A 26,359-nucleotide genomic window follows, 5' to 3' on the forward strand; every position below is an offset into this window, starting at 1 on the left:
GTTGCTCTCCACCCATCAGACTATTACCACAAGCCCCAAAAGATAGATAGGGCGAGAGAGAAAAAGTGAGCGTGTGTCAGAGACAGAGGGTCAGCCTGAGATTAACAGAGAGAGAGAGAGAGAGCGAGAGAGAGAGACACACACAGTTAGTTAATATTGGCATGCCTGCATACTCCACCAACATGAGGCTTAAGTTTCCTATCCTGGCTCTGACTCTGGAGATTATCACCATCATCCTGTTCGCTGTGTTTGTGGACTACGATGATGGGAAACACGGGGGGCACGGAGCCCACAACACCACACACCATGAGAAGAAGACGGAACAGGATCCTCTGACCCTTTATCCCAGTAAGTGACACCTGAAGGCTCCTTCATGTTAGCCTGTTCCCAGATCAGTTTCTGTGGTCTTGGAATGACAATGACCATAGGAGTTGGCAAGACAGGAACAGGTCTGGGAGCAGGCTGTCAGTGTGTCAGCCTGGTTGTGGGAGCTTGGCTGAATCATGGATTTTATTGTATTGACTCCTTAATGCCAACCCTGGTTGCTATGGATGAAGGGCTATTGAAGTTGAGTCTCAAAGATTTGACCCTTATTATCTTAATAATTGTGCAGTAGCTTTGAGGGATAAGCTATAGATCATTGGAGATGGTATTATTGAGTTATCAGATACTCCTGTGAACAATCAGAGAGAGAGATGTCGTGGGAATGCATGGTGTGAGGTTGTTGTGCACGTGCCCATTCCAGCATCCTCACACCTAGAAATACTCTTTAGGGAATGGGCCAGATGCTCGAGCTGTCATAGGGGCACCACTCTCTCTCATACTGGACAGGTTCACTGTGGCTAGCCTCCAGATGGATTGTGCAAATGGGAAGATGAATGCCAGGACTGAATGGCATCGACATACTTACAATAGAACTCGCAAGTGCACTTAAGGGAAATGCAGTCATGTATTTTAGTGAGACATAGGATTGAGTTAAAAATGTACATGAATTTGTGTTTGGAGATAGATAAGTCTATCTATGAAAAGTGGCAAAGCCCACCCCTACTACTTTACCTTTTGTACAAAAAATAATTTAGATGTTAGTCTTGTGTTCTTTGGGTGGTTCTTGGAATCCCAGAAAGTGTATTTTCTACCTATTTTAAAACAGCATAAATACTTGCAGACTTACAATATAGAGGTTTGCCCAGAAATGGGCAGGGCAGGTGTGACCCGAAGAGATTAGCGTAGTGCTTAGCATTTGGGCCGATCCTTTTCCATTCCAAGAATATTGCATATCCAAAGACATCCTAAAACCTTTAGAACTATTGGTTGTTTTTAAATAAACTGAGAGAATATTTTTATTTCAAGATGTTGTTTAATGGGTTATACAGCTAGAGATGTGTAATTAAAGGCGACATTGACTTTCTTTTCTTAAGAAAGCTTTAACATTTGCAGATTCCATTCATAACTATCATAATTGACCCCCCAAAACGGTCAATTTACTCAACAGACTGGCTAATTAACGTCCCATAACATGCTCATTCAGCTGAACAACCACAAGTTGCCGCAAATACAGGTTCATAGCAGAGGAAATAAGAGGAGGAATGCAATTTTGAAAAATATGAGCCTATGTTGTTGCTAGGCTTTACCATCAATGGACAAAATCATTGTTAAAAAAAATATTGAGAGGAACCAATGGTTTCTGTGGCTCTGTGAAGTACTTGTTTTCCTCAAAGAATGGGGACCTTAAGATTTGTTACAAAGGGTTGTTTTACAGCCATAGTCTACTCCTTTCATCAAAGTCAGGCCGAATTTGTAATTTGCAATTACAGTTCACAAAAAGCAACTTCACCAATTGCACTGGCGTAAAAAGCTCCCCAATTGTCATACCAGAATAAAAGTATAGATATCTTCATAGAAAATGTCTCAATTAAAAGTGAAAGTCACCCAGTAAAATACCACTTGAGGAAAAGTATCTGGTTTTAAATGTAAACTCAGCAAAAAAAGAAACATCCTCTCACTTTCAACTGTGTTTATTTTCAGCAAACTTAACATGTGTAAATATTTGTAAGAACACAAGATTCAACAACTGAGACATAAACTGAACAAGTTCCACAGACATGTGACAAAACAGAAATGGAATAATATGTCCCTGAACAAAGGGGGGGTCAAAATCAAAAGTAACAATCAGTATCTGGTGTGGCCACCAGCTGCATTAAGTACTGCGTGCATCTCCTCCTCATGGACTGCACCAAATTTGTCAGTTCTTGCTGTGAGTTGTCATCCTGTACCTGTCGTGCAGGTGTGATGTTCGGATGTACCGATCCTGTGCAGGTGTTGTTACACGTGGTCTGCCACTGCGAGGACGATCAGCTGTCCATCCTGTCTCCCTGTAGCGCTGTCTTAGGCGTCTCACAGTACGGACATTGCAATTTATTGCCCTGGCCACATCTGCAGTCCTCATGCCTCCTTGCAGCATGCCTAAGGCACGTTCACGCAGATGAGCAGGGACCCTGGGCATCTTTCTTTTGGTGTTTTTCAGAGTTAGTAGAAAGGCCTCTTTTAGTGTCCTAAGTTTTCATAACTGTGACCTTAATTGCCTACCGTCTGTAAGCTGTTAGTGTCTTAATGGCGGTTCCACAGGTGCATGTTCATTAATTGTTTGTTCTTTGAACAAGCATGGGAAACAGTGTTTAAACCCTTTACAATGAAGATCTGTTAATTAAGTTATTTGGATTTTTACAAATTATCTTTGAAAGACAGGGTCCTGAAAAAGGGACATTTCTTTTTTTTAGTACAGTGGTGGAAAAAGTACTACGTTCTCATACTCAATTCTCCTTATATTATGCAAACCAGGAGGCACAATTTGTGTTTTTTAAATGTATTTACGAACTGCCAGGGGCACACTCCAACACTCAGACATAATTTACAAACACAGTATTTGTGTTTAGTGAGTCAGATCAGAGGTAAAATAAAAGCTGAAATAAATAATTCTCTCTACTATTATTCTGACATTTTACATCCTTAATTTAAAGTGGTGATCCTAACTGACCTAAGACAGGGAATCTTTACTAGGAGTTTAAATGTATTTGCCTAAGGTGTATGTAAACTTCCGACTTCAACTGTATGTCTGTAAATTAGATTTTTCCAGTGCTATTACATATTTGTAATCCCTAAATGCTATTTGTTCAGTATAAAAACACAATTTCTACCATATCAACCTCACTCAAACATTGTGGTGGTGTTGTGGGGTATCCAGGGTACATTCAAGTGTCATTTCAACCTCTCCAGAGTGTCAGAATGTGGTAATTGCACTGCTTTGGCACACTGGATGTGGCAAAATATTTATTGTTCACTATAAAAACTACATTTCTACAACAACAACCTCTCTCAAACATTGTGGTGGTGGCAGGGGACATACAGGGGATATCCACTGTTTTTTTCAACCTCTCCAAAATGCCTGAATAATTAGCCTAGGCTATTGGTCCCACATACAAAGTAACTGTTTACAAAAACAATATAAAATAAATAGATGTACAGTACCAGTCAAAAGTGTGGACACACCTACTCGTTCAAGGGTTTTTCTTTATTTGTACTATTTTCTACATTTGTAGAATAACAGTGAAGACATCAACACTATGAAATAACACATATGGAATCATGTAGTAACAAAAAAAAAGTGTTAAACAAATCAAAACTTCATACTTTATATTCAGATTCTTCAAAGTAGCCACTGGACATTAAAGAAGATACAAAAATGTCTTATCAAACACAAACTTGGTTACACAAGTGTCCTCCAATAAAAAAGGTGTACAAATAGAAATTAGCTGAATGATTTACAAATGGCATTCGTGTTCATTTTTACATCCCAGATGATTGGATTTCACTTTCATCATAGCTTGTGCATGTCTTGACAGTCTTTGACGCAGTCCCTCTCTGCCAGGAAACACCCTTTTTTTCTCTTTGTGTTTTGTGCAATGCTTGCAGTTCTTCCTTTTGTCTTTTGGCAGGTGTGTTAGATAGTGGCGCTCACCTTGAGTGGAGGGTCTTGTGATGGTGGTGCGGTTGCTTTGGGCCCGCAATTCAGCCATTTCCAATACCAGCTACTCTCGGAAGGCCAACTGGGAGAGATGGGTTTGACATTTACATTTACATTTAAGTCATTTAGCAGACGCTCTTATCCAGAGCGACTTACAAATTGGTGCATTCACCTTATGACATCCAGTGGAACAGCCACTTTACAATAGTGCATCTAAATCTTTTAAGGGGGGTGAGAAGGATTACTTTATCCTATCCTAGGTATTCCTTAAAGAGGTGGGGTTTCAGGTGTCTCCGGAAGGTGGTGATTGACTCCGCTGTCCTGGCGTCGTGAGGGAGTTTGTTCCACCATTGGGGGCCAGAGCAGCGAACAGTTTTGACTGGGCTGAGCGGGAACTGTACTTCCTCAGTGGTAGGGAGGCGAGCAGGCCAGAGGTGGATGAACGCAGTGCCCTTGTTTGGGTGTAGGGCCTGATCAGAGCCTGGAGGTACTGAGGTGCCGTTCCCCTCACAGCTCCGTAGGCAAGCACCATGGTCTTGTAGCGGATGCGAGCTTCAACTGGAAGCCAGTGGAGAGAGCGGAGGAGCGGGGTGACGTGAGAGAACTTGGGAAGGTTGAACACCAGACGGGCTGCGGCGTTCTGGATGAGTTGTAGGGGTTTAATGGCACAGGCAGGGAGCCCAGCCAACAGCGAGTTGCAGTAATCCAGATGGGAGATGACAAGTGCCTGGATTAGGACCTGCGCTGCTTCCTGTGTGAGGCAGGGTCGTACTCTGCGGATGTTGTAGAGCATGAACCTACAGGAACGGGCCACCGCCTTGATGTTAGTTGAGAACGACAGGGTGTTGTCCAGGATCACGCCAAGGTTCTTAGCGCTCTGGGAGGAGGACACAATGGAGTTGTCAACCGTGATGGCGAGATCATGGAACGGGCAGTCCTTCCCCGGGAGGAAGAGCAGCTCCGTCTTGCCGAGGTTCAGCTTGAGGTGGTGATCCGTCATCCACACTGATATGTCTGCCAGACATGCAGAGATGCGATTCGCCACCTGGTCATCAGAAGGGGGAACCTTTTGGTTTGGCCATGTGCTTGTGGAGAATGAAAGCCTTTACTGTAGCAATGTCCACAAAGTGGTAGAAAAAAAGTTATATACTACCTCCTGGTCTTGTGGAAGACCTGGTAATAGCCTATCAGATGATCAGATAGGTCAAGAACCTCCATGCTGGCATTGAAGTCCTTCACAGAAACAGGAATGGGGACACTCTTCCTCACCCATATGCCCCATCGGCTAGCACAAAGAGCTTGTAACCCCATTTGGTCTGCAAGCCAATTCGAGCATTTGAGGCAACCAAGCGCTCATCTATATATAGATTTTGAGCAGGCTGGAAGTACATTTTGCTTGCCTCCACCATGTCATGATAAAGGGGCTTGACTCTTGCAAGACGATCATACCCTGCAGTCCCCTTTTTCTGGTCATTCTCCTGATCCTTTTGTGGATCACTCATGTTAAGAGTACGGTTGATGGCCAAGAATCAGTTTTCACTCAAGCTGATAGAGTGGGGATCTTTCTCCAGTTGTCAACTAATCTTGATACCTTTACCAGTCCCATGTAAATCACCAAGGAAATGTAGTTGAGTGTGTCACCCATGGTGACAGGTTTCCAGGACATCTTCCCTCCCCCTGTTGCTTCCAGCTGTGCATATTCATTTTAATTTGATTACTTTACTGTTTTATATTCCTTAATAACCAAAAAAATAAGAAATATTGGTAAATCGCTCAGCACTAATGCCAAAACTAAAGATAAAAAACAAACGAAAGGCCTCACGGCCACCCAAAACGTCCTTTTAGCACAGCACTTGGACATGGTTGGTGCTGCCACCTGGGGTGCGGAGTGTTGAAGTCTATCCTGGTCCAGTGTGGTGCCTAACTGTGTGCTAACACTAAACTACCTTCTACAGTACATAGCAATAGTGCATATCTCTGTATTATTTATTTGGTTTTGCAAGGTTGGAGATTTTAGATGACAATGTTGGGTAAGATGAATGTGTAGTGGTAGGCCGAAGAAGGGAGATATCCAATATGGACCAGATAAAAGCTGAGACTTGTTTTGCTGCTATGTTCCTAAGCTTCAAGTTTAGTACTCTACGTCTCAGTTGGTATAGTAGGGTGCTGACACCGGAAGGAATTTATCAGGTTAGTTAGTTCCCAGCAATAATACACGATACATCATGTATCCTAGTTTTTGTTACCCTATTGTCCATTCCCTTGCATCAACCCACTCATTGTGAGGTAATGTTTTGCACGTTGCTTGATTTGCACATTCCCAATCAGTACCCTCAATCAATGCTAAAGAACAGAAAACATTGCATGCAATGTATTAACAACAAAAATGCTGATTTGTTCAGTCAACACATGGCTATCTTATCTTGTACAGTCGTGACCAAAAGTTTTGAGAATGACACAAATATCAATTTTCAAAAAGTCTGCTGCCTCAGTTTGTATGATGGCAATTTGCATATACTCCAGAATGTTATGAAGAGTGATCAGATGAATTGCAATTAATTGCAAAGTCCCTCTTTGCCATGCAAGTTAACTGAACCCCCCAACAAAAAAAAATTCCACTGCATTTCAGCCCTGCCACAAAAGGACCAGCTGACATCATGTCAGGGATTCTCTCGTTAACACAGGTGTGAGTGTTGACGAGGACAAGGCTGGAGATCACTCTGTCATGCTGATTGAGTTTGAATAACAGACTGGAAGCTTCAAAAGGAGGGTGGTGCTTGGAATCATTGTTTTACTCTGTCAATCATGGTTACCTGCAAGGAAACACATGCGGTCATCATTGCTTTGCACAAAAAGAGCTTCACAGGCAAGGATATTGCTGCCAGTAAGATTGCACCTAAATCAACCATTTATCGGATCACCAAGAACTTAAAGGAGAGCGATTCAATTGTTGTGAAGAAGGCTTCAGGGCACCCAAGAAAGTCCAGCAAGCGCCAGGACCGTCTCCTAAAGTTGATTTATCTGCAGGATCGGGGGACCATCAGTACAGAGCTTGCTCAGGAATGACAGCAGGCAGGTGTGAGTGCATCTGCATGCACAAGTGAGGCGAAGACTTTTGGAGGATGGCCTGGTGTCAAGAAGGGCAGCAAAGAAGCCACTTCTCTCCAGGAAAAACATCAGGGACAGACAGATATTCTGCAAAAGGTTCAGGGATTGCACTGCTGAAGACTGGGGTAAAGTCATTTTCTCTGATGAATCCCCTTTCCGATTGTTTTGGGCATCCGAAAAAAAAGCTTTTCCGGAGAAGACAAGGTGAGCACTACCATCAGTCCTGTGTCATGCCAACAGTAAAGCGTCCTGAGACCATTCATGTGTGGGGTTGCTTCTCTGCCAAGGGAGTGGGCTCACTCACAATTTTGCCTAAGAACATAGCCATGAATAAAGAATGGTACCAACACATCCTCCGAGAGCAACTTATCCCAACCATCCAGGAATAGTTTGGTGATGAACAATGCCTTTTCCAGCATGATGGAGCACCTTGCCATAAGGCAAAAGTGATAACTAAGTGGCTCGGGGAACAAAACATCGATATTTTGGGTCCATGGCCAGGAAACTCCCCAGACCTCAATCCCATTGAGAACTTGTGGTCAACCATCAAGAGGCGGGTGGACAAACAAAATCCCACAAATTCTGACAAACTCCAAGCATTGATTATGCAAGAATGGGCTGCCATCAGTCAGGATGTGGCCAAGAAGTGAATTGACAGTATGCCAGGGTGGATTTCAGAGGTCTTGAAAAAGAAGGGTCAACACTGCAAATATTGACTCTTTGCATCAACTTCATGTAATTGTCAATAAAAGCCTCAGACACTTATGAAATGCTTGTAATTATAATTCAGTATTCCATAGTAACATCTGACAAAAATTATCTACAGACACTGAAGCAGCTAACTTTGTGGAAATTTATATTTGTGTCATTCTCAATACTTTTGGCCAAGACTGTATATATCTTACAAGGCATTTTGTATATCTTACATATTTTACATTGTTCAGACTTTGATATCAGGGAAAATATTGGATAGATTTTAGTTATTTGTTTGTTACCGGATAGGCGCAGGTGTTCTGGCCAGTGCCAGAGGGGTTATAATGTATCCTATGACGTCTCGGAGGCATTGCATAAGTAATACTAAACCTGATTATAATCATGGTCCAGTGCGCTGAATCTCATCCATAGCAATATACAATGCACTCCTGGGTAGAAAGAGACAGTCACATGTAAACACGATAATGAGTGAGGAATTCATGGACTTCTAATTTGAGACTAAATCTGTGTAGAAGAGCTAACCTTCCTGTTTATTCTGTCTCTATCACTGTGTGGCATAAAGAGGGAGCCTCCGAACAAACTCAACTCTTAAATGAATTGCCAGTTACAATTGCCTAAAATGTAGCATCGGTTTTTACTTATAGTAAGGCCTGGTATGGCACAGAGACACATACAGAGAAAGAGATGTGTATGGCACTGGAATGGCATGCTGGTAGACATGTTTCTTGGAGAGTCATACACAGCTTACATAGAGTACATAGAGTAGTCACATATAGTCACAGACAAAACAAGACAACGGACCTATCGGGCTAGTCTATGCTGCACCTAAAGCCCCCCAACCGCACACCCTGTATTCCATTACTTCCCCAGGACAGTCTGGGTGGTGACTGTCCTTTTTTTATTTTTTATTTTACCTTTATTTAAGTCAGTTAAGAACAAATTCTTATTTTCAATGACGGCCTAGGAACAGTGGGTTAACTGCCTGTTCAGGGGCAGATTGACAGGTTTGTACCTTGTCAGCTCAGGGGTTTGAACTTGCAACCTTCCGGTTACTAGTCCAACGCTCTAACCACTAGGCTACCCTACCCAGCTTCCCTGACACCACAATGCTAACTTCACACCACAATGCTACCCAGAGGTGGGGAAACACGGACTATTGTTTCCACATTCTGCAAACGGCCACACCTTGATGTACTTTCCAGATGAGGACCCGTCATCCATCGCACAATGACTGATCACTTTTGGGAATTGGGAGTCTGGCTTCCTGTGGTCAGGCATTTCAGGGAAGATAACCTTTTCTGAGTGTCGAGCGAGAGTGGGAGTAGAGTGTGTGGGTGGGAGTGGGAGTGGAGCTTGGAGAATTAGGATTGTTCCTCCAGCGGTGGTGGACAAACCGTTTTAAGCTCCACGCACCTACGTACGTACGCACACACATACACACATTTGGTCAGTCTCTTGGGCCAGTAGCCTGATCCTTATCTGCAGAAACTCGGATAGTGCTCACATCCTGCTGTCCGCACACAGAGTGAGCTAAAGTCCTTATAAGTAAAGTCTGTCCTCTTGTATACATCAATCTAAACATGCATAAAGTGCGAGCACAGTGATCCATCTATTAAGTTTAGAATTGGGAGCCTCAGTTCTCAGTATCCCATTCACAGACTAATCTAATTGGTCTTCCCTCCTCAGGATTTTCATTGACCCCCTCATGGGGATAGGGGTTACTAATGTTGCTGCACAATCCAATGCGGGTGCTCTGTGAATCATTTGAGCAGCCAAAGTCAAAGCAACATAATGAATGGCATATTTACATGCCACTTATAGCCCTAGGTTTTGATCAATAGCTAGACTGTCAACTGATGTGAATGTCTTTGACGTGTTGTAATAGAGGATTATACTCACATAGCAAGCCCTCCCAGGGTTTTATTCATTTGTTTTAGTTTTCATTCACTATTCATTCAAAGTGAATAAATCATATGGGGCCTGTTTTATAGAGAAAATATGCAATTATATTATGTTAACACTACCACCAATGTGTTTTGGATTTCATGTGAATTTAAAATGTTAATATCTCTGCCATTTTGGAAGTCACTTTTTTTAATGAATCAAACTCCACTGAGCTGACCTCTGACCTGCCATTTGTTCCCCAGTGTTCCAGGATGTCCACGTTATGATCTTCATTGGCTTTGGCTTCCTGATGACCTTTCTGAAGAGATATGGCTTCAGCAGCGTGGGCCTCAACCTGCTCCTGGCCGCCTTCGCTCTGCAGTGGGGTCTAATCATGCAAGGCCTCTGGCACCTGGACGACGGCAAGATCAAAGTCTCCATCTTCAAGTAAATACAAATAGTACACTAACAGAACGTTCAGAATAAATAAAGCTAGAAGTATCATCATAGTACCCATGATAGAAGACATCTTCAAGTAAATACAACATAGACATTACCAAAACCGTCAAAACCAATAATCAGCTTGCAGTAATAGCACATGTACGTACAGTTGAAGTCTGAAGTTTGCATACACTATAGCCAAATACATTTAAACTCAGTTTTTCACAATTCCTGACATTTAATCCTAGTAAAAATTATGTTTCAGGTCAGTTAGGATCACCACTTTATTTTAAGAATGTGAAATGTCAGAATAATAGTAGAGAGAATGATTTATTTCAGCTTTTATTTCTTTCATCACATTCCCAGTGGGTCAGAAGTTTACATACACTCACTTGGTATTTGGTAGCATTGCCTTTAAATTGTTTAAATTGGGTCAAACGTTTTGGGTATTATTCCACAACCTTCCCACAATAAGTTTGGTGAATTACGGCCCATTCCTCCTGACAGAGCTGGTGTAACTGAGTCAGATTTGTAGGCCTCCTTGTTCGCACAAGCTTTTTTCAGTTCTGCCCACAAATATTCTATAGGATTGAGGTCAGGGCTTTGGCGATGGCCACTCCAATACCTTGACTTTGTTGTCCTTAAGCCATTTTGCGACAACATTGGAAGTATGCTTGGGGTCATTGTCCATTTGGAAGACCCATTTGCGACCAAGCTTTAACTTGAGATGTTACTTCAATATATCCACATAATTTTCTTTCCTCATGATGCCATCAAATTTGTGAAGTGCACCAGGCCCTCCTGCAGCAAAGCACCCACACAACATGATGCTGCAACCCCCGTGCTTCCCGGTTGGGATGGTGTTCTTCGGCTTGCAAGCCTCCCCCTTTTTCCTCCAAGCATAACAATGTTCATTATGGCCAAACAGTTCTATTTTTGTTTCATCAGACCAGAGGACATTTCTCCAAAAAGTACGATCTTTGTCCCCATGTGCAGTTGCAAACCATAATCTGGCTTTTTTATAGCGGTTTTCGAGCAGTGGCTTCTTCCTTGCTGAGTGGCCTTTCAGGTTATGTCGATATAGGACTCGTTTTTACTGTGGATATAGATACTTTTAGACCTGTTTCCTCCAGCGTCTTCACAAGGTCCTTTGCTGTTGCTCTGGGATTGATTTGCACTTTTCGCACCAAAGTACGTTCATCTCTGGGAGACAGAACGCGTCTCCTTCCTGAGCGGTATGACAGCTGCGTGGTCCCATGTTGTTTATACTTGCGCACTATTGTTTGTACAGATGAATGTGGTACCTTCAGGCATTTGGAAATTGCTCCCAAGGATGAACCAGACTTGTGGAGGTCTTGGCTGATTTCTTTTGATTTTCCCATGATGTCAAGCAAAGAGGCACTGGGATTGAAGGTAGTCCTTGAAATACATCCACAGGTAAACCTCCAATTGACTCAAATGATATCAATTAGCATATCAGAAGCTTCTAAAGCCACGGCATCATTTTCTGGAACGTTCCAAGCTGTTTAAAAGCACAGTCAACTTAGTGTAACTTCTGACCCAATGGAATTGTAATACAGTGAGTTATTAGTCAAATAATCTGTCTGTAAACAATTTTTGGAAAAATGACTTGTGTCATGCACAAAGTAGATGTCCTAATCGACTTGCCAAAACTATAGTTTGTTAACAAGACATTTGTGGAGTGGTTGAAAAACAAGTTTTAATGACTCCAACCTAAGTGTATGTAAACTTCCGACTTCAACTGTACACATTAGATGACAGTCGTAGAGAAGCCTTCTATTCTAGACACATTAACCTTTCTAGTGCGGAACCCCTCGACAACATTCCGCTGAAAAGGCATTGCGCGAAATTCAAAAATGTTTTTTAGAAATATGTAACTTTCACACATTAGCAAGTCCAATACAGCAAATGAAAGATAAACATCTTGTTAATCTACCCATCGTGTCCGATTTCAAAAATGCTTTACAGCTGAAGCACAACATGTGATTATGTTAGGTCATAGCCGTGTCGAAAAAACACACAGCCATTTTCCCAGCCAAAGATAGGAGTCACAGAAATATAGATACAATTAATAACTAAACTTTGATGATCTTCATCAGATAACACTCATAGCACATCATGTTACACAATACATGTATGTTTTGTTCGATAATGTGCATATTTATATCCAAAAATCTCAGTTTACATTGGCGCCTTACGTGCAGTAATGTTTTGATTCCAAAACATCCAGTGATTCTGCAAAAATACTCATAATAAACATTGATAAAATATACAAGTGTTATTCACAGAATTAAAGATAAACTTCTCCTTTAATGCAACCGCTGTGTCAGATTTCAATTTTTTTTTACGGAAAAAGCATAATATGAGAACGGCGCTCAGAACCCAAAACAGCCAGAGGAATATCCACCATTTTGGAATCAACAAAGTTAGAAACAACACCATAAATATTCACTTACCTTTGATGATCTTCATTAGAAGGCACTCCCAGGAATCCCAGTTCGACAATAAATGACTGATTTGATCCATAAAGTTCCATCATTTATGTTCAAAAAGCCACTTGTTGTTAGAAGTAATCCATCTTCATGAGGCGCAGGCACTTCATCCAGACAAAAACTCAAAAAGTTCCATTACAGTCCTTTAGAAACATGTCAAACGATGTATGGAATCAATCGTTAGGATGAAATTAACATAAAACACCAATAATGTTCCAACCGGAGAATTCCTTTGTCTTCAGAAAAGCACTGGAACGAGAAGTAACTCTGTCGGGAGCGCGCATCATGAGACCAAGGCTCTCTGCCAGACCACTGACTCAAATAGGTCTCATGAGCCCCTCCTTTATAGTAGAATACTCAAATGAGTTTCTAAAGACGGTTGACATCTAGTGGAAGCCCTAGGAAGTGCAACCTCATCCAAATCTCAATGTGTATTCGGTAGGCCAAGCTTTGAAAACCTACAAACCTCAGATATCCCACTTCCTGGTTGGATTCTTCTCAGGTTTTCACTTGCCATATGAGTTCTGTTATACTCACAGACATCATTCAAACAATTTTGGAAACTTCAGAGTGTTTTCTATCCAATATTCCTAATGATATGCATATATTAGCATCTGGGACAGAGTAGGAGGCAGTTCACTCGGGGCACGCTATTCTTCCAAAAGTGAAAATGCTGCCCCCTATCCCAAAAAGGTTAATACAGCAACAGAACGGGTAGAATGAATGAAGCTAGCATTAGTGGTATTCTGTGCACAAGATAGAGGACAATCATAGAGAAGTGTTCTGTTCTAGTGTTAACAAGACATCTCTCGCTCTCTCTTTCTCTCTCTCCTACTCGTCCTCTCCCTCCTCACCATAAGGATGATCAACGCAGATTTCAGCACAGCCACCGTTCTGATCTCGTTCGGGGCAGTGCTGGGTAAAACCAGTCCTGTCCAGCTCCTCATCATGACCATCCTGGAGATCACCATCTTCAGCATCAACGAACATCTGGTGGCCGAAATCCTGGAGGTCAGTGCACTTCACCATAATCTCAGATCCCAGAACTAACCCTTATTCTAACAGTCTGTCACAACAAACTAACTTCAACCTTGTCCACTCATCAAAGAACTTGTGAACATGAAAAACACTATACTAGAAAATGATATTAGTTAATACAGTTCAATAAGCAATATTGCATGCAATCTTGTGAGTAGCAGCAAAAACTGTGTGAATCTCCTGTTGACCCATATATGTGCACTATCTGTTTACCGGGGACCTTATACACCTGGCCCATAACCCTAGTGAGACTGCCCTCCAGTGGTGAGAAGTGACAGCCCAAGATAACCGCGATCAGACAACATGAACTAACTACTTTATGTGGTTTGTCCCACTCACAGGCCAATGATGTTGGGGCCTCCATGATTATCCATGCCTTTGGGGCATACTTCGGTCTCGCAGTGGCCCGCATGCTGTACCGGCCAGCTCTGAGGAACAGCCATGAGAACGATGGCTCTGTTTACCACTCTGACCTCTTCGCCATGATCGGTAAGAGCAGCTCACATGGCAGTCATCAAGATCAATGCATTTTGGCCTCCCGCGTGGCGCAGCGGTAAAAGGCACTGCAACGCAGTGCTAGAGGCGTCACTACAGACCCGGGTTTGATCCGGGCTGTGTCACAGCCGGCCGTGAACAGGAGACCCATGAGGCAGCGCACAATTGGCCCAGCGTCGTCCGGGTTAGGCGACTTCGGTCGCCAGTTGTATGTTGTTTCCTCTGACACATTGGTGCGTCTGGCTTCTGGGTTAAGCAAGCAGTGTGTCAAGATGCAGTGCACCTTGGAGGGGTCGTGTTTCGGAGGACGCATAGCTCTCGACCTTTGCCTCTCCCGAGTCCGTACGGAGTTGCAGCAATGGGACAAGCCTGCAACTACCAATTGGATATCATGAAATTGGGGAGAAAGAAATGTATCATAATAATCTATGCATTTTATTGATTAGCGTAGACAGTCACTAACAACTGTTATAGATTAAAGAGTAGTAGATAGATCCGCTAAATATTGTTAAAATGTTCTTTGGAACACTAGAAAAAACAATTCAGCAATAAGGGGGTTCTAAGTATCAAGCATCTCAGAGTAGGAGTGCGGATTTTAGTATAATTTTAGTATCATTCATTTAAACATTTATTTTACTAGGAAAGTCAGTTAAGAACAAATTCTTATTTACAATGACAACCTACCGGGGAACTTCCTATGCCTTGTTTAGGGGGAAAACAACAGATTTCTTATCTTGTAAACTTGGGGATTCAATCCATCAACACTTTTGGTTACTGGCCCAACGCTCTGACCACTAGGCTATTCGCCACAACATTTTTAGATCACAATTAATGGGATTGCATGGACAGCGGGACCTGAACCTAGATTACCATTCCTACTCTGAGACGCTTGATACATACGGCTCCTGGTGTCTGTTTGCGCTGTACATTTTATCACAGGGGAAGTGGAAGCTCCCCCAAATCATAGTCTCATTCACCACCTAGTGGAAATACAGTGTATCACTTCTAAAACTCACTGTATTATAAAAACAGTGACACTAGCAGGCATAATTCTGTTCAATGTAGTTTCAATATATTTAATACATCACTTTTTTGTTTATATATTTTAGAATTAACTGAAGTAGCAGACAAATCAAAATCCTCCTTGAATATCTTCTCCAGGTACCGTGTTCCTCTGGATGTTCTGGCCCAGTTTCAACTCTGCCATCGCTGAATCTGGCACTGATCAGCTCATGGCGGTGACCAACACCTACTTCTCCCTGGCTGCCTGCGTACTCTCTGCCTATGCCGTCTCCAGCTTGGTGGAGCACAAAGGCAAACTAGACATGGTGAGTCTTCCAATGCTTCATTCAAACCACAAAGGATCACAGCAAATCTGTAAATTGTTTACTTTCTTTCAATTTATTTTTACTTGTTTATGTTCAAACAAGAATATTGAGTGTGTGCGCGTGTATTGTGTGTCTTCGGGAAAGCGACAATAAAATCTCACACAGCGCCTACTATAGCATAGCTCACTACAGACCCTGGTTTGATCCCGGGCTGTATCACAATTGGCAGTGATCGGGAGTCCTATAGGGCGGCGCACAATTGGCCCAGCGTCATCCGGGTTAGGGCAGGGTTTGGCCGGGGTAGGCCGCCATTGTAAATAAGAATTTGTTTTTAACTGACTTGCCAAGTTAAATAAAGGTTAAATAAAATATAAAATATAAAATAAAAAAGATGCTTCTGTGTCTTCTATAGGTCCACATCCAGAATGCCACTCTGGCAGGAGGTGTTGCCGTGGGAACCTGCGCTGACATGGACATCGGCCCTTTTGGTGCCATGATCATCGGGTTCGTGGCTGGCATCGTCTCCACCCTGGGCTTCAAGTTCCTCACTGTGAGTTCAAAGGTCACACAAGTCTGAACCAATAGAAAGGGAGATACCTAGTCATAACGGAATGCATTCAACCAAAATGTGTCTTGTGCATTTAACCAAAGCCCTCTGAATCAGAGAGGTGCAGAGGGCTGTCTTAATCAACATCATCAGTCCCTGGGGAGTAGTTGTTTTTGTTGGGGGTTAACTGCCTTGCTCAAGGGCAAAACAGCAGATTTTTCCATCTTGCCAGCTCTGGGATTTGAACTAGTGACCTTTCAGTTTCTGGACTGATGTTCTTAACCACTAGGCTACCTGCCACCACAACCCTGCAGTGGACCAGAACACCACATTGTCTATGAAAAGCCGACTAGTGTTGCAACATAGACATGCCTTGTGAGTTGCAATAAACCTACATTCCTTTGAATGTCAGCATCCTCACTAACCAGTTAGGGGGAGGAAATAGTGTCCTCAGCCCAATGAGAAAATCTGGTTCTGGTTTGTTAAACGAGTTTTGCCTGCTGGGAGAAACTTGCATTTTACTCAAAACAATCACCCATCCATCCATGACTGACTAACCTGCCATCAGATGGCTAGAAATATGTTGAAATGAGTGGGCACTAGGGAATACAGAAATTACACAACTGTTTCTCTCTGTGTTTCAGCCAATCCTGGCATCCAACCTGGGCATCCAGGACACCTGTGGTGTCCACAATCTGCACGGCATGCCTGGCATCCTCGGGGGTATCGCTGGAATTGTGGCTGTCGCTCTGGGCAAGAAGAACGGGTAGGGCTCATCCAATGGCATTCTTCATACTGTATATCTATAAAGGCATTGGATAAAGGAATTAGAGATATTAGAAATAAAAGGCATTTGAAAAGGAATGATTTTCTAAAGACCTTTGGTAAATGACGATGTGTAGTCAATATCAGATACAGATAGTGTAGTTCTTGAACGTCTAATAATTCACTTTTCCGTTAAGGTGTGAACTTGGCCTCAATAATTTGTCTCAAAATAAGGGTCTCTTGCCATAAGTACTGTCATTTTCTCATCTCCGCCATTCTTCCCTCAGGAGTGCTGCCATGCAGGGTGCAGCCCTGGCCTCATCCCTTGGGTTCGCTTTGGTTGGAGGAACTATTACAGGTGGGTGTAGAGAGACTGACATTCTTTGTCATTCAAAAAATCTACATCACATTTGAACAGACAGTTTTCATATTTTATAAAACTATGCAGTTTGTTTTATACGATGCCCGCTGGGAAACATATATTTAATAATACTGTTAATAACTTTTCTATTTGTACAGGTCTGATAATGAAGCTTCCATTCTGGGGACAGCCTCCAGATCAGAACTGCTTTGATGATTCCATTTATTGGGAGGTAATAATCTGAAAGAAACAAATACAACACATTATCCTGATCCATTAATGACCATCACTAGCTTACAGTTGAATCAAATGCCTGAGGTCTATGGTATAACGTATAGGATGTTACATTATTGGTGTGACACTCATGTAACATTTGACATATCCAGTCTCATAATGTGGCATTAGCCACATATAGATTGTTATTAGTCACACATGGCAAATGTGGCATACTGTCTTGTATTACATGTACATTTTAAAAATACTATTTTATAACAAATATGATTTGGTATAGATTAAATTGTGGCTAAATTCTGAGATCTGTGACTGACTGAGATGTGACTGTGTTCTAGGTTCCTGGGGAGGAGGAGGAGGAGGGCGAGGAGAGCCTGGCTCACGGAGACCAAAAAGCAGAGGCGTAAAGCTCCCACTCGTTGCTGCACATTCACGACCTACAACCCTCTGAGCTAGAAATGGGAAAGTGAGGAATCATGAACCACACATTAGACATTGGGTGTACTCTATCTCAATAGTCTTAACTGGCTTCCTCTCCTTGTCACCTCTCCTTCATCTAATTGGTAGATCCCTACCAGGACTTCATGCGTCACCCGTCTAATTTCTTGACCATCAGTGCAGAGGACGTAAAGGAGAGAATCTATGTGGTACTATTGAATTCAACCCAGGATGGCCAGTGCTGTGAAATTGTCAGTTATTTTCAACTACTGCATAAATAATTGGATTGATATGAGACAAATTGAGATCATATCGTGATTCATGCTACCTTATTAAGCCATCTCTAAATCAACTCGATCAGCAGGGAAATGTTAGCCTATGTTGCACTTTTCTAGGTCCAAACTAGGTCCTCATTGTCCATAGATTTGTACTAAATATTTTAATCTTCAATTGAAGTAGGTCCACTGAAGAGCATTTGAAACATGTCATAGCTCATTATAATTTCAACTAATGTGTAAGAGGTGGGTGGGTGTGTTACATTTTTGTATTTTTTTTTACTATTATTAGGTCTCAATGCAATTTAGATAATATTGTAAGGATTTTCTTATCTTAAACAAATAATGTTTACAGAAACTCATTTCAAGCAACATGCTTGCAGTGCTTTGGATGTGTTAGTCTGAAAATTGATTTAAATGAAGGAGCATTTTGATATAAATGATCCTGAATAAGTTGCATTGAAACATGAACTGTTCTTTCACACAATCGGAGGAAAGATACTTTCAGGGATTCTTTTTTTTACACTGAATTTGATGACCACCGTTCTGAGCCATTAGAAACTGTATAGAAATAGTAGAAACAGTATATCAAGCTGACAATATCACCAATTGTCTCACATGCTTTGTGACACTATCAAAATGTTAACAGACATTTGTTTTGCCTCATTAGTTGGGGCTATACATTGTATATTTTTTTCAACGTGTCTTTTTATGTCGCCATCCAACTGACATAGCCGATATTGTGTGCTGGACCTTGTTTAGTTAATAAAATCAACTGCTACTTTAGCCTGCTGCAGAGCTAGGCCGCGTGACTGGAACTCACTACTCCTACTGGAGAGAATCTGATACCAGACCAGGCTGCAAAGTTTAGGCAGTTTCTAAGGGCCAGTATTTATCAAGCGTCTCAGAGTGGGGGTGCTGATCTTGGATCAGTTTTACCTTTCTAGATCAGCACTCCTGAGACGCTTGATAAACACGGGCCCAGGTCTCACGGGGAACGGAGCTGGGCAAGAATAGGTTCTGCATTAAGCTACTCCCTGTGTGCATCCAAATACTCTAAGGTTCCCCTTCTTCTACCCCAGTATCCTCACAGCTAAAATGGAGTTGAGTGTCTTTCATTTTCATTTTTCAAACACAGAAAGTCAATTGAAATCTGACATGTCCAATTAAAAACCGGATAGTCTACATGGCACGTGGGTTCTGAATAAATGGGGCATGAGAAAGAAAGCCACTAAGAGATTTAGGATACATAAGCTTTCCATATTTCTTTCACTTCTTATTGTAACCTCTTAATGCAAAGTGTAGTTAGTTACATAATGGATATAGTCAGTTTCTCTAAATCCCTGCACCTAGAACTAACAATTGGTACTTAGTGATTCAGATCACAAGTATCTCTTTATACACTGAGTGTACAAAACATTAAGAACACTTTCATCATATTGAGTTGCACCCCCCCTCTTTTCCCCCAGAATAGTCTCAATTTGTTGGGTCAATGACTCTACAAGGTGTCGAAAACATTCCACAGGGATGCTGGCCCATGTTGACTCCAATGCTTGACCCCAAAGGTGTTCGATGGGGTTGAAGTCAGGGCTCTTTGCAGACCAGTTAAGTTCTTCCACACCAATCTCAACAAACCACTTCTGTATGGACCTCGCTTTGTGCACGGGGGTATTGTCATGCTGAAACAGGAATGTGCCTTCTCCAAAATGTTGCCACAAAGTTGGAAGCACAGAATCATCTAGAATGTCATTGTATGCTGTAGCATTAAAATTTCCCACAGTTGTGTCAAGTTGGCTGGATGTCCTTTAGGTGGTGGACCATTCTTGATACACATGGGAGTCTGTTGAGTGTGATAACCCCAGCAGCGTTGCAATTCCCAACACAAACCAGTGTGCCTGGCACCTACTACCATACCCCGTTCAAAGGCACTTAAATATGTTGTGTCTTGCCTCTTCATCCTCTAAATGGCACACATACACAATCCATGTCTCCATTGCCTCAAGGATGAAACAAAATCCTTCTTTAACCTGTCTCCTCTTCTTCATCTACACTGATTTGAAGTGGATTTAACAAGTTAGATCAATAAGGGATCATAGCATTCACCTGGTCAGTCTATGTCTTGGAAAGAGCAGGTATTTATAATGTTTTGTACACTCAGGCTAATATCGCAACCATTTTGTTGAATAAAGCTGATTAAAGTGATTACCTGAGAGTGCAGGAGGAAAATAGTCAACAATAGTTCCTGTACTAGACCATTGTAGCAGGTAAAGATGAAACTGACTACAGATACACTACATGGCCCAAATAATGCTTGTCTAACATCTCATTCCAAAATCATGGGCATTAAAATGGAGTTGGTCCCACCTTTGATGCTATAACAGCTTACTTTTGGCCATGTAGTGTAGCTAGATAAGTAGTACATTTGGCTGATGTAGTAGCCTATGTGTGATTTAGATGTAATGCTTAGAACACCAGCAGGCGATATTTTAAAAAAAAATGCTTGATATGACTTTTTTTTTAAGTTACAGAAAATGAATATGTATTACATTTTTGTTAATGTATAAATATTTATACTGTAATTTATGAATGTGGTTTTATACAATATAAGAGTGACTCTGTGTGTGTTCTTTGACATGATTCCATTGAATTATCACCATCAACATTCTTTTCACAATCAGAACGGAGAAGGCGTGTTGTACATTTTCAACGGCCAAGACACTAATTGTGCTATCAAGACAATCGGAGCTCTAGAAAGATGCCAGAGAGTCGGATGACCATTCAAAACGAATTTCCCAGTCGGAGCTCGTTTCATAGTTTCCAGTTGTCGTGAACTAATGCATCGTTCAAAACAACTGATAACTCGGAACTGGGAACTCGGCTATTTCCGACTTTTGACTCCGATTGAGAAAAATCGATTTGAACAGTCATCCAACTCGGAATTCCAACTCGGGATCTCTGGTCTCTTTCTAGAGCTCCGACTTTCCAACCTGAAGATCACTGACATCATGATTTGACCTGATATTTGCCCGAATTCCCAGTAGATTTGAACACCGCAACACTGAAGTCGGAAGTCTGACATTTCCGAGTTCTCAGTTATTTTGAATATGGCATAATGATTCTTCATCCTTTGACCACATAGACAGCGATTTTTCAGTGGATGACACGTCCGATGACTTGGCACGCAACCATTGGTTGTTGCGTCTCCTCGCCTAGCTATGGAACGCGCTCCCAAATTCCATGTTTTATTATGAGTTTCTTTTAATAAGACATTGTTAATAAACTATGAGAGGTCAGGTTTATTCTGTATAAGGAGCATCAAATATGTCACTGAATTATTTTGTGTATTCAGGACTCGTGTATCCTATTAGAGAAAGACATTTTCTCTCTTTCTGTTTTAATTATTACCTTGCTGCCAAGCCATCAAACCGAAAATAACGTGTCCGCATCGAGGTTTAAAATTATTGTGGTGTTCCTTTAATAAATTAACGGTGCATTGTGGGATGTAAAATGGCTCCATGGTGTTGTCAGCAAACTAGCCAACCAGTCAACTCTTACAGCCATAACGTTACATTTACAAATAACTACCCTCGATGAAGCATTGCTATTAATTTCTTAATAGTAGTATACAGAATATAGCTTTGAGAATCAACAACTTTTATTGCATTCACCTCTTTTTTTTTTCGTCGAAACAACAGCCACCATGGTAAGTACCTAGCGAGCTAGCTCCCTAGCCTTCTTCACTTCCGTTAACGTTATATGCAACTTGCTATTATATATGAGCGCTAACGTTAGCTAGCTAGCTAACTTGTCAGCGCAATTAGTAAGCCACCTTACCGAAATTCACCATTGTCGATCTGATGGGTGACAACCGGAGAGAGTTATCGCCAACTTTATCCTAACTCCAATCTGCATGAACGGCTAGGCTAACTAATTTAGCGTACTAATCTACTGCTCTGTCTGGGTTTGTAAACTCAGACGAGCTTATGATAGAGGTTTGGCCTCACAATACTTACAAACTTACTTTATTTTTGTTAGTCTGCCGAAGTAGACAAATTGAGAAGTCAGTCCAGCACAAGAAGAGATGATAGAAGAAGTACTGAGTCCTCCACAAGAAGAGATGACATTAGAAGAGATGACAAAAGAAGTACAGAGACTGCCAGAAGAAGAGATGACAAAAGAAGTACTGAGACTTCCAGAAGAAGATATGACGGAAGAAGTACTGAGACTGCCACAAGAAGAGATGACCGAAGAAGTACTGAGACTGCCACAAGAAGAGATGACCGAAGAAGTACCGAGACCGCCATAGGAAGAGATGACAGAAGAACAACAAGTACAGGTAATTTTATGGTCTGTGGTGATCACTTATCAGCTGATATCACGTGTGTGTGCCTACCTTGAAGTCATGGATAACACACACTGTGCTTCTATATTTTTCTATTGAAGGGAAAGAAAAAATTAAAAGGAAAAGCCGCAGTAGATCATCTTCCTCCGCATCCAGCTCATCCTCAGCATCGGGATCCTCTTCATCATCCTCATCCCGCTCCTCGTCTGGCAGTAGGAGTAGTTCGAGCAGCAGTGGTGAGTGTGCCAGTACATGTACCGTAGTTAAGACGCAAATATATCTGAAATATCTGAAACAAAAAGCAGTTAAAGCCTGATAAAGTGTCCCAGTTAGATTTTGCAATCTCCTTTCTAGATTCCCACAGCAAGTCCAGAAAGAATTCTAAGAAAAGGAAAAAGGAAAAACAACTCAAAAAGGTAAATATTCATTCGTTTTCAGTAGTTAATTATTTTGTTGGTGTAGTCTGTACCTTGTTAGATATCAAATGGTAATTTTAAGATATTTCAAATATGCTCTGTTTTCACTCTGTTTTAAAAGAAAGGGAAAAGGGAGAAAAAGCTTAAACGGAAGAAGGACAAGAAAATGAAGACGGAGGAGGAAAGCGCTGGACCTGGACCTATTCAGATATCCAAGGTAGAAAACGTTTATGGGGCTATTTTTCCTAAAGGAAGTGCACTACAGCCATACCTGTAGTTTGAAGCTGTCTGAAAGCTGTCATTTTGAAATGAATTGTCTTTCAGTATTTAAAAGAGAGAAAGAGAAAAAGCAAGTTCAGCATGATTTCAGGAAAGAAGATAAAAATGAAATTGAAGAAGTCAAAGAAAGACAAGCTGGTGAGTATTCCATGACGGTTTTTACTTGCAATGATTGTGGTATGTGAAGGTTGTTTACCGACCTTAGTTGATTTCACTGATTCTAAGTTGACTCGCTCTTGGTGCTAGAGTCTGCTGTGTGTGTGTGTGTGTGCATACATGTATGCATGCATACATACATAGCAGTCAAAAGTTTGGACACCTACTCATTCAAGGTTTCTTTATTTTTTACAATTTTCTACATTGTATAACTACTACTAACAACTATGAAATAACACGTATGGAATCATGTAGCAAGCAGAAAAGTGTTAAACAAATAAATCAATTTGACATTTTTCAAAGTAGCCACCCTTTGCCTTGACATTAGCTTTGTACACTCTTGGCATTCTCTCAACCAGCTTCACCTGGAATGCTTTTCCAACTGTCTTGAAGGAGTTCCCACATATGCTGAGCACTTGTTGGCTGCTTTTCCTTCACTCTCCGGTCCAACTCATCCCAAACCATCTCAATTGGGTGGAGGTTGGTTGATTGTGAAGGCCAGGTCATCTGATGCAGCATTCCAACACTGCTTCTTGGTAGTCCTTACACAGCCTAGAGGTGGGTTGGGTCATTGTTGTGATAAAAACAAGCAATAGTTCCGCTAAGTGCAAACCAAATGGGATGGCAAATAACTGCAGAATGCTGTGGTAGTCATGCTGGTTAACCTTGAATTCTAAATACATCAGACCGTGCTTGATGGTGGGAACCACACATGCGGAGATCATCCGTTCACCTACTCAGCATCTCACAAAGACATGGCGGTTGGAACCAAACATGTCAAATTTGGACTCATCAAACCAAAGAACAGATTTCCACCAGTCTAATGTCCATTGCTCATGTTCCTTGGCCCAAGCAAGTCTCTTTTCTTCTTGGTGTCCTGTAGTAGTGGTTTCTTTGCAGAAATTTGACTATGAAGACCTGATTTCACGCAGCCTCCTCTAAACGGTTGATGTTGAGATGTCTGTTACTTGAACTCTGAAGCATTTATTTGGGCTCTAATTTCTGTGGCTGGTAACTAATGAACTTATCCTCTGAAGAGAAGGTAACTCTGGGTCTTCCTTTCCTGTGGCAGTCCTCGTGAGAGCCAGTTTCATCAGTACTTGATTTATTTTGCGACTGCACATCAAGAAACTTTCAAAGTTCTTGACATTCTCCTGATTGACTGACCTTCATGTCTTTAAAGTAATGATGGACAGTTTTGCTTATTTGAGCTATTCTTGCCATAATATGGACTTGGTCTTTTACCAGATAGGGCTATCTTCTGTATACCACCCCTACCTTGTCACAACACAGCTGATTGGCTCAAATGCATTAAGAAGGAAAGCAATTCCACAAATTAACTTTTAACAAGGCACACCTGTTAATTATAAGGCATCCCAGGTAACTACCTCATGAAGCTGGTTGAGAGAATGCCAAGAGTGTGCAACACTGTCAAGGCAAAGGGTGGCGACTTTGGAAAATATGAAATATATTTTGTTTTATTAACACTTTTTTGGTTACTACATGATTCCGTATGTGTTATTTCATAGTTTTGATGTCTTCCCTATTATTCTTCAATGTAGAAAACGGTAAAAATAAAGAAAAACCCTTGAATGAGTAGGTGTCAACTTTTGACTGATTTTGTGTGTGTTTTATTTTTTCAACAGAGAGACAAGAATCGCGCAGAACTGCTTGAATTCCTCAACTCCACGTTGTAATGCATGGACCGTCACCGATAGTTGCGTTCCAGAATCTTCCACTTTTTTCCAGAACAGAACTCAGGGAAAGAACCCATGTGATAAAGCTCTGAAAGAAAATACATTTTTAGGTTTATTATCACAGGAAGAGATTGGGGATATGGCCCAGGTTGTTTGAAAATGTCAGTAAAAGCTATGTCTCGGAAATTTGACTTTGTGCTGTCACTTGGTTGCCGGCGCCTTTCTGCAGACTATTTGTAACCGATGTCTCTGTTTTGATTTTTAGAAGTAATTTTTACTATAATATTGAAGGAGCCAGTCGCTGACTTTGTGTCTGTATGTTTGCTAAGCAAGATAGTGTTGCTGTGGTGGAATTTACTGTCATCTGCAAAGATCTTAGTGATGAACAACCTACCTGAGTTCAAATTGTATTTGTTTTCTTTGGGATTGATCAAAGGGGCAATCTGCTGTTGCTAAATCAATTTTTAGATTTAAATGAATGATATACTCGTTTATTCTCGAAGAATATAACTTTTATAGATACCTAACTGTCGTTCCCCACCATGACCTAAAATATAAGCTTGTTCTAAATGTAAACAAACACTATATAGTCTTTAAACATAGTTTTAACCATCATTTGGCTGTCATGGATGGTCAGTCCTTGTTTTCATAGCTCTGTTATTGAGTTTGTTATCCAATTTCTCCAGCCCCATAGCTGAGCTATGTACCTAATCAATGGCAGGGTGTCTGCTTTGTTATTGTTTTGAACTGCAGATTTCCCCCTTTAAGCATGCCTGGCACAATGGAACAAAGGAAAAGTGCCAACTCTGTCCATTTTTCTCTCCAGGCAGGCTCAAAGTATTTGAAATCAAATACTATTTGAACCCAGATGTGATGAACAAAGATTTGTGTAAGCTTCATTGTAGTGTAATCTGTCAAATAAAACACCAGTCTGGCATTGCATTGTTTGATGATCTATGTTTTAAAGAACGGACAAAACTGTCCTGCAGCTAACTCTTGACTGTATCCCCTGGAGTTTTATTTCTTTAATGGTTGGTGTTTAAGACATCTATATTTAATATATCAGATTCATCTATAGAATGTACAAATCTGAGACCCGTAACTGGATGTCATCCCATGTAAATCAAATGTATTTTGGATGAGTGTTATACTTTGTGAAGGCAACTTGATTTGTGACAGTCCACTCAATACAACAGCTCTTTTCTCAACAGCAATAAACTGCTGCTGTTATACTCTACAGTAGTGATGTGCAATGTTCCGATACAAAACATCCATTCCCTTTGTATGTGAATTATTGCTGCCATTGTGAA

The 26,359-nt window shown here is 41.4% G+C and overlaps 1 protein-coding gene across 1 annotated transcript; it reads left to right on the forward strand.

Moving 5' to 3' along the window:
- LOC118386639 (ammonium transporter Rh type A-like) lies at positions 1-26,286 on the forward strand. The gene is made up of 16 exons (XM_035774348.2): positions 1-348; positions 9,991-10,174; positions 13,542-13,692; positions 14,061-14,208; positions 15,376-15,542; positions 15,955-16,092; positions 16,734-16,855; positions 17,142-17,212; positions 17,374-17,447; positions 17,785-21,862; positions 22,195-22,495; positions 22,603-22,737; positions 22,856-22,917; positions 23,039-23,134; positions 23,242-23,334; positions 24,999-26,286. Exons 1-10 carry the CDS (start codon positions 162-164, stop codon positions 17,851-17,853), a joined length of 1,311 nt encoding a protein of 436 aa, XP_035630241.1. The 5' UTR covers positions 1-161; the 3' UTR covers positions 17,854-21,862; positions 22,195-22,495; positions 22,603-22,737; positions 22,856-22,917; positions 23,039-23,134; positions 23,242-23,334; positions 24,999-26,286.
- The last annotated feature ends 73 nt before the right edge of the window (positions 26,287-26,359 follow it).

Source organism: Oncorhynchus keta, chromosome 8, assembly GCF_023373465.1.
Source record: "Oncorhynchus keta strain PuntledgeMale-10-30-2019 chromosome 8, Oket_V2, whole genome shotgun sequence".
In the NCBI taxonomy this organism is placed as follows: domain Eukaryota; kingdom Metazoa; phylum Chordata; class Actinopteri; order Salmoniformes; family Salmonidae; genus Oncorhynchus; species Oncorhynchus keta.

What these genes read in the sequence shown, in the direction of transcription:
- LOC118386639 (XM_035774348.2), top strand. Translation starts at nt 162, where the DNA reads ATGCCTGCATACTCCACCAACATGAGGCTTAAGTTTCCTATCCTGGCT. An exon ending in TCCTCTGACCCTTTATCCCA is followed by an intron (nt 349 to 9,990) that starts GTAAGTGACACC and finishes TTTGTTCCCCAG; the next exon opens with TGTTCCAGGATGTCCACGTT. An exon ending in TGGGCTTCAAGTTCCTCACT is followed by an intron (nt 16,093 to 16,733) that starts GTGAGTTCAAAG and finishes TCTGTGTTTCAG; the next exon opens with CCAATCCTGGCATCCAACCT.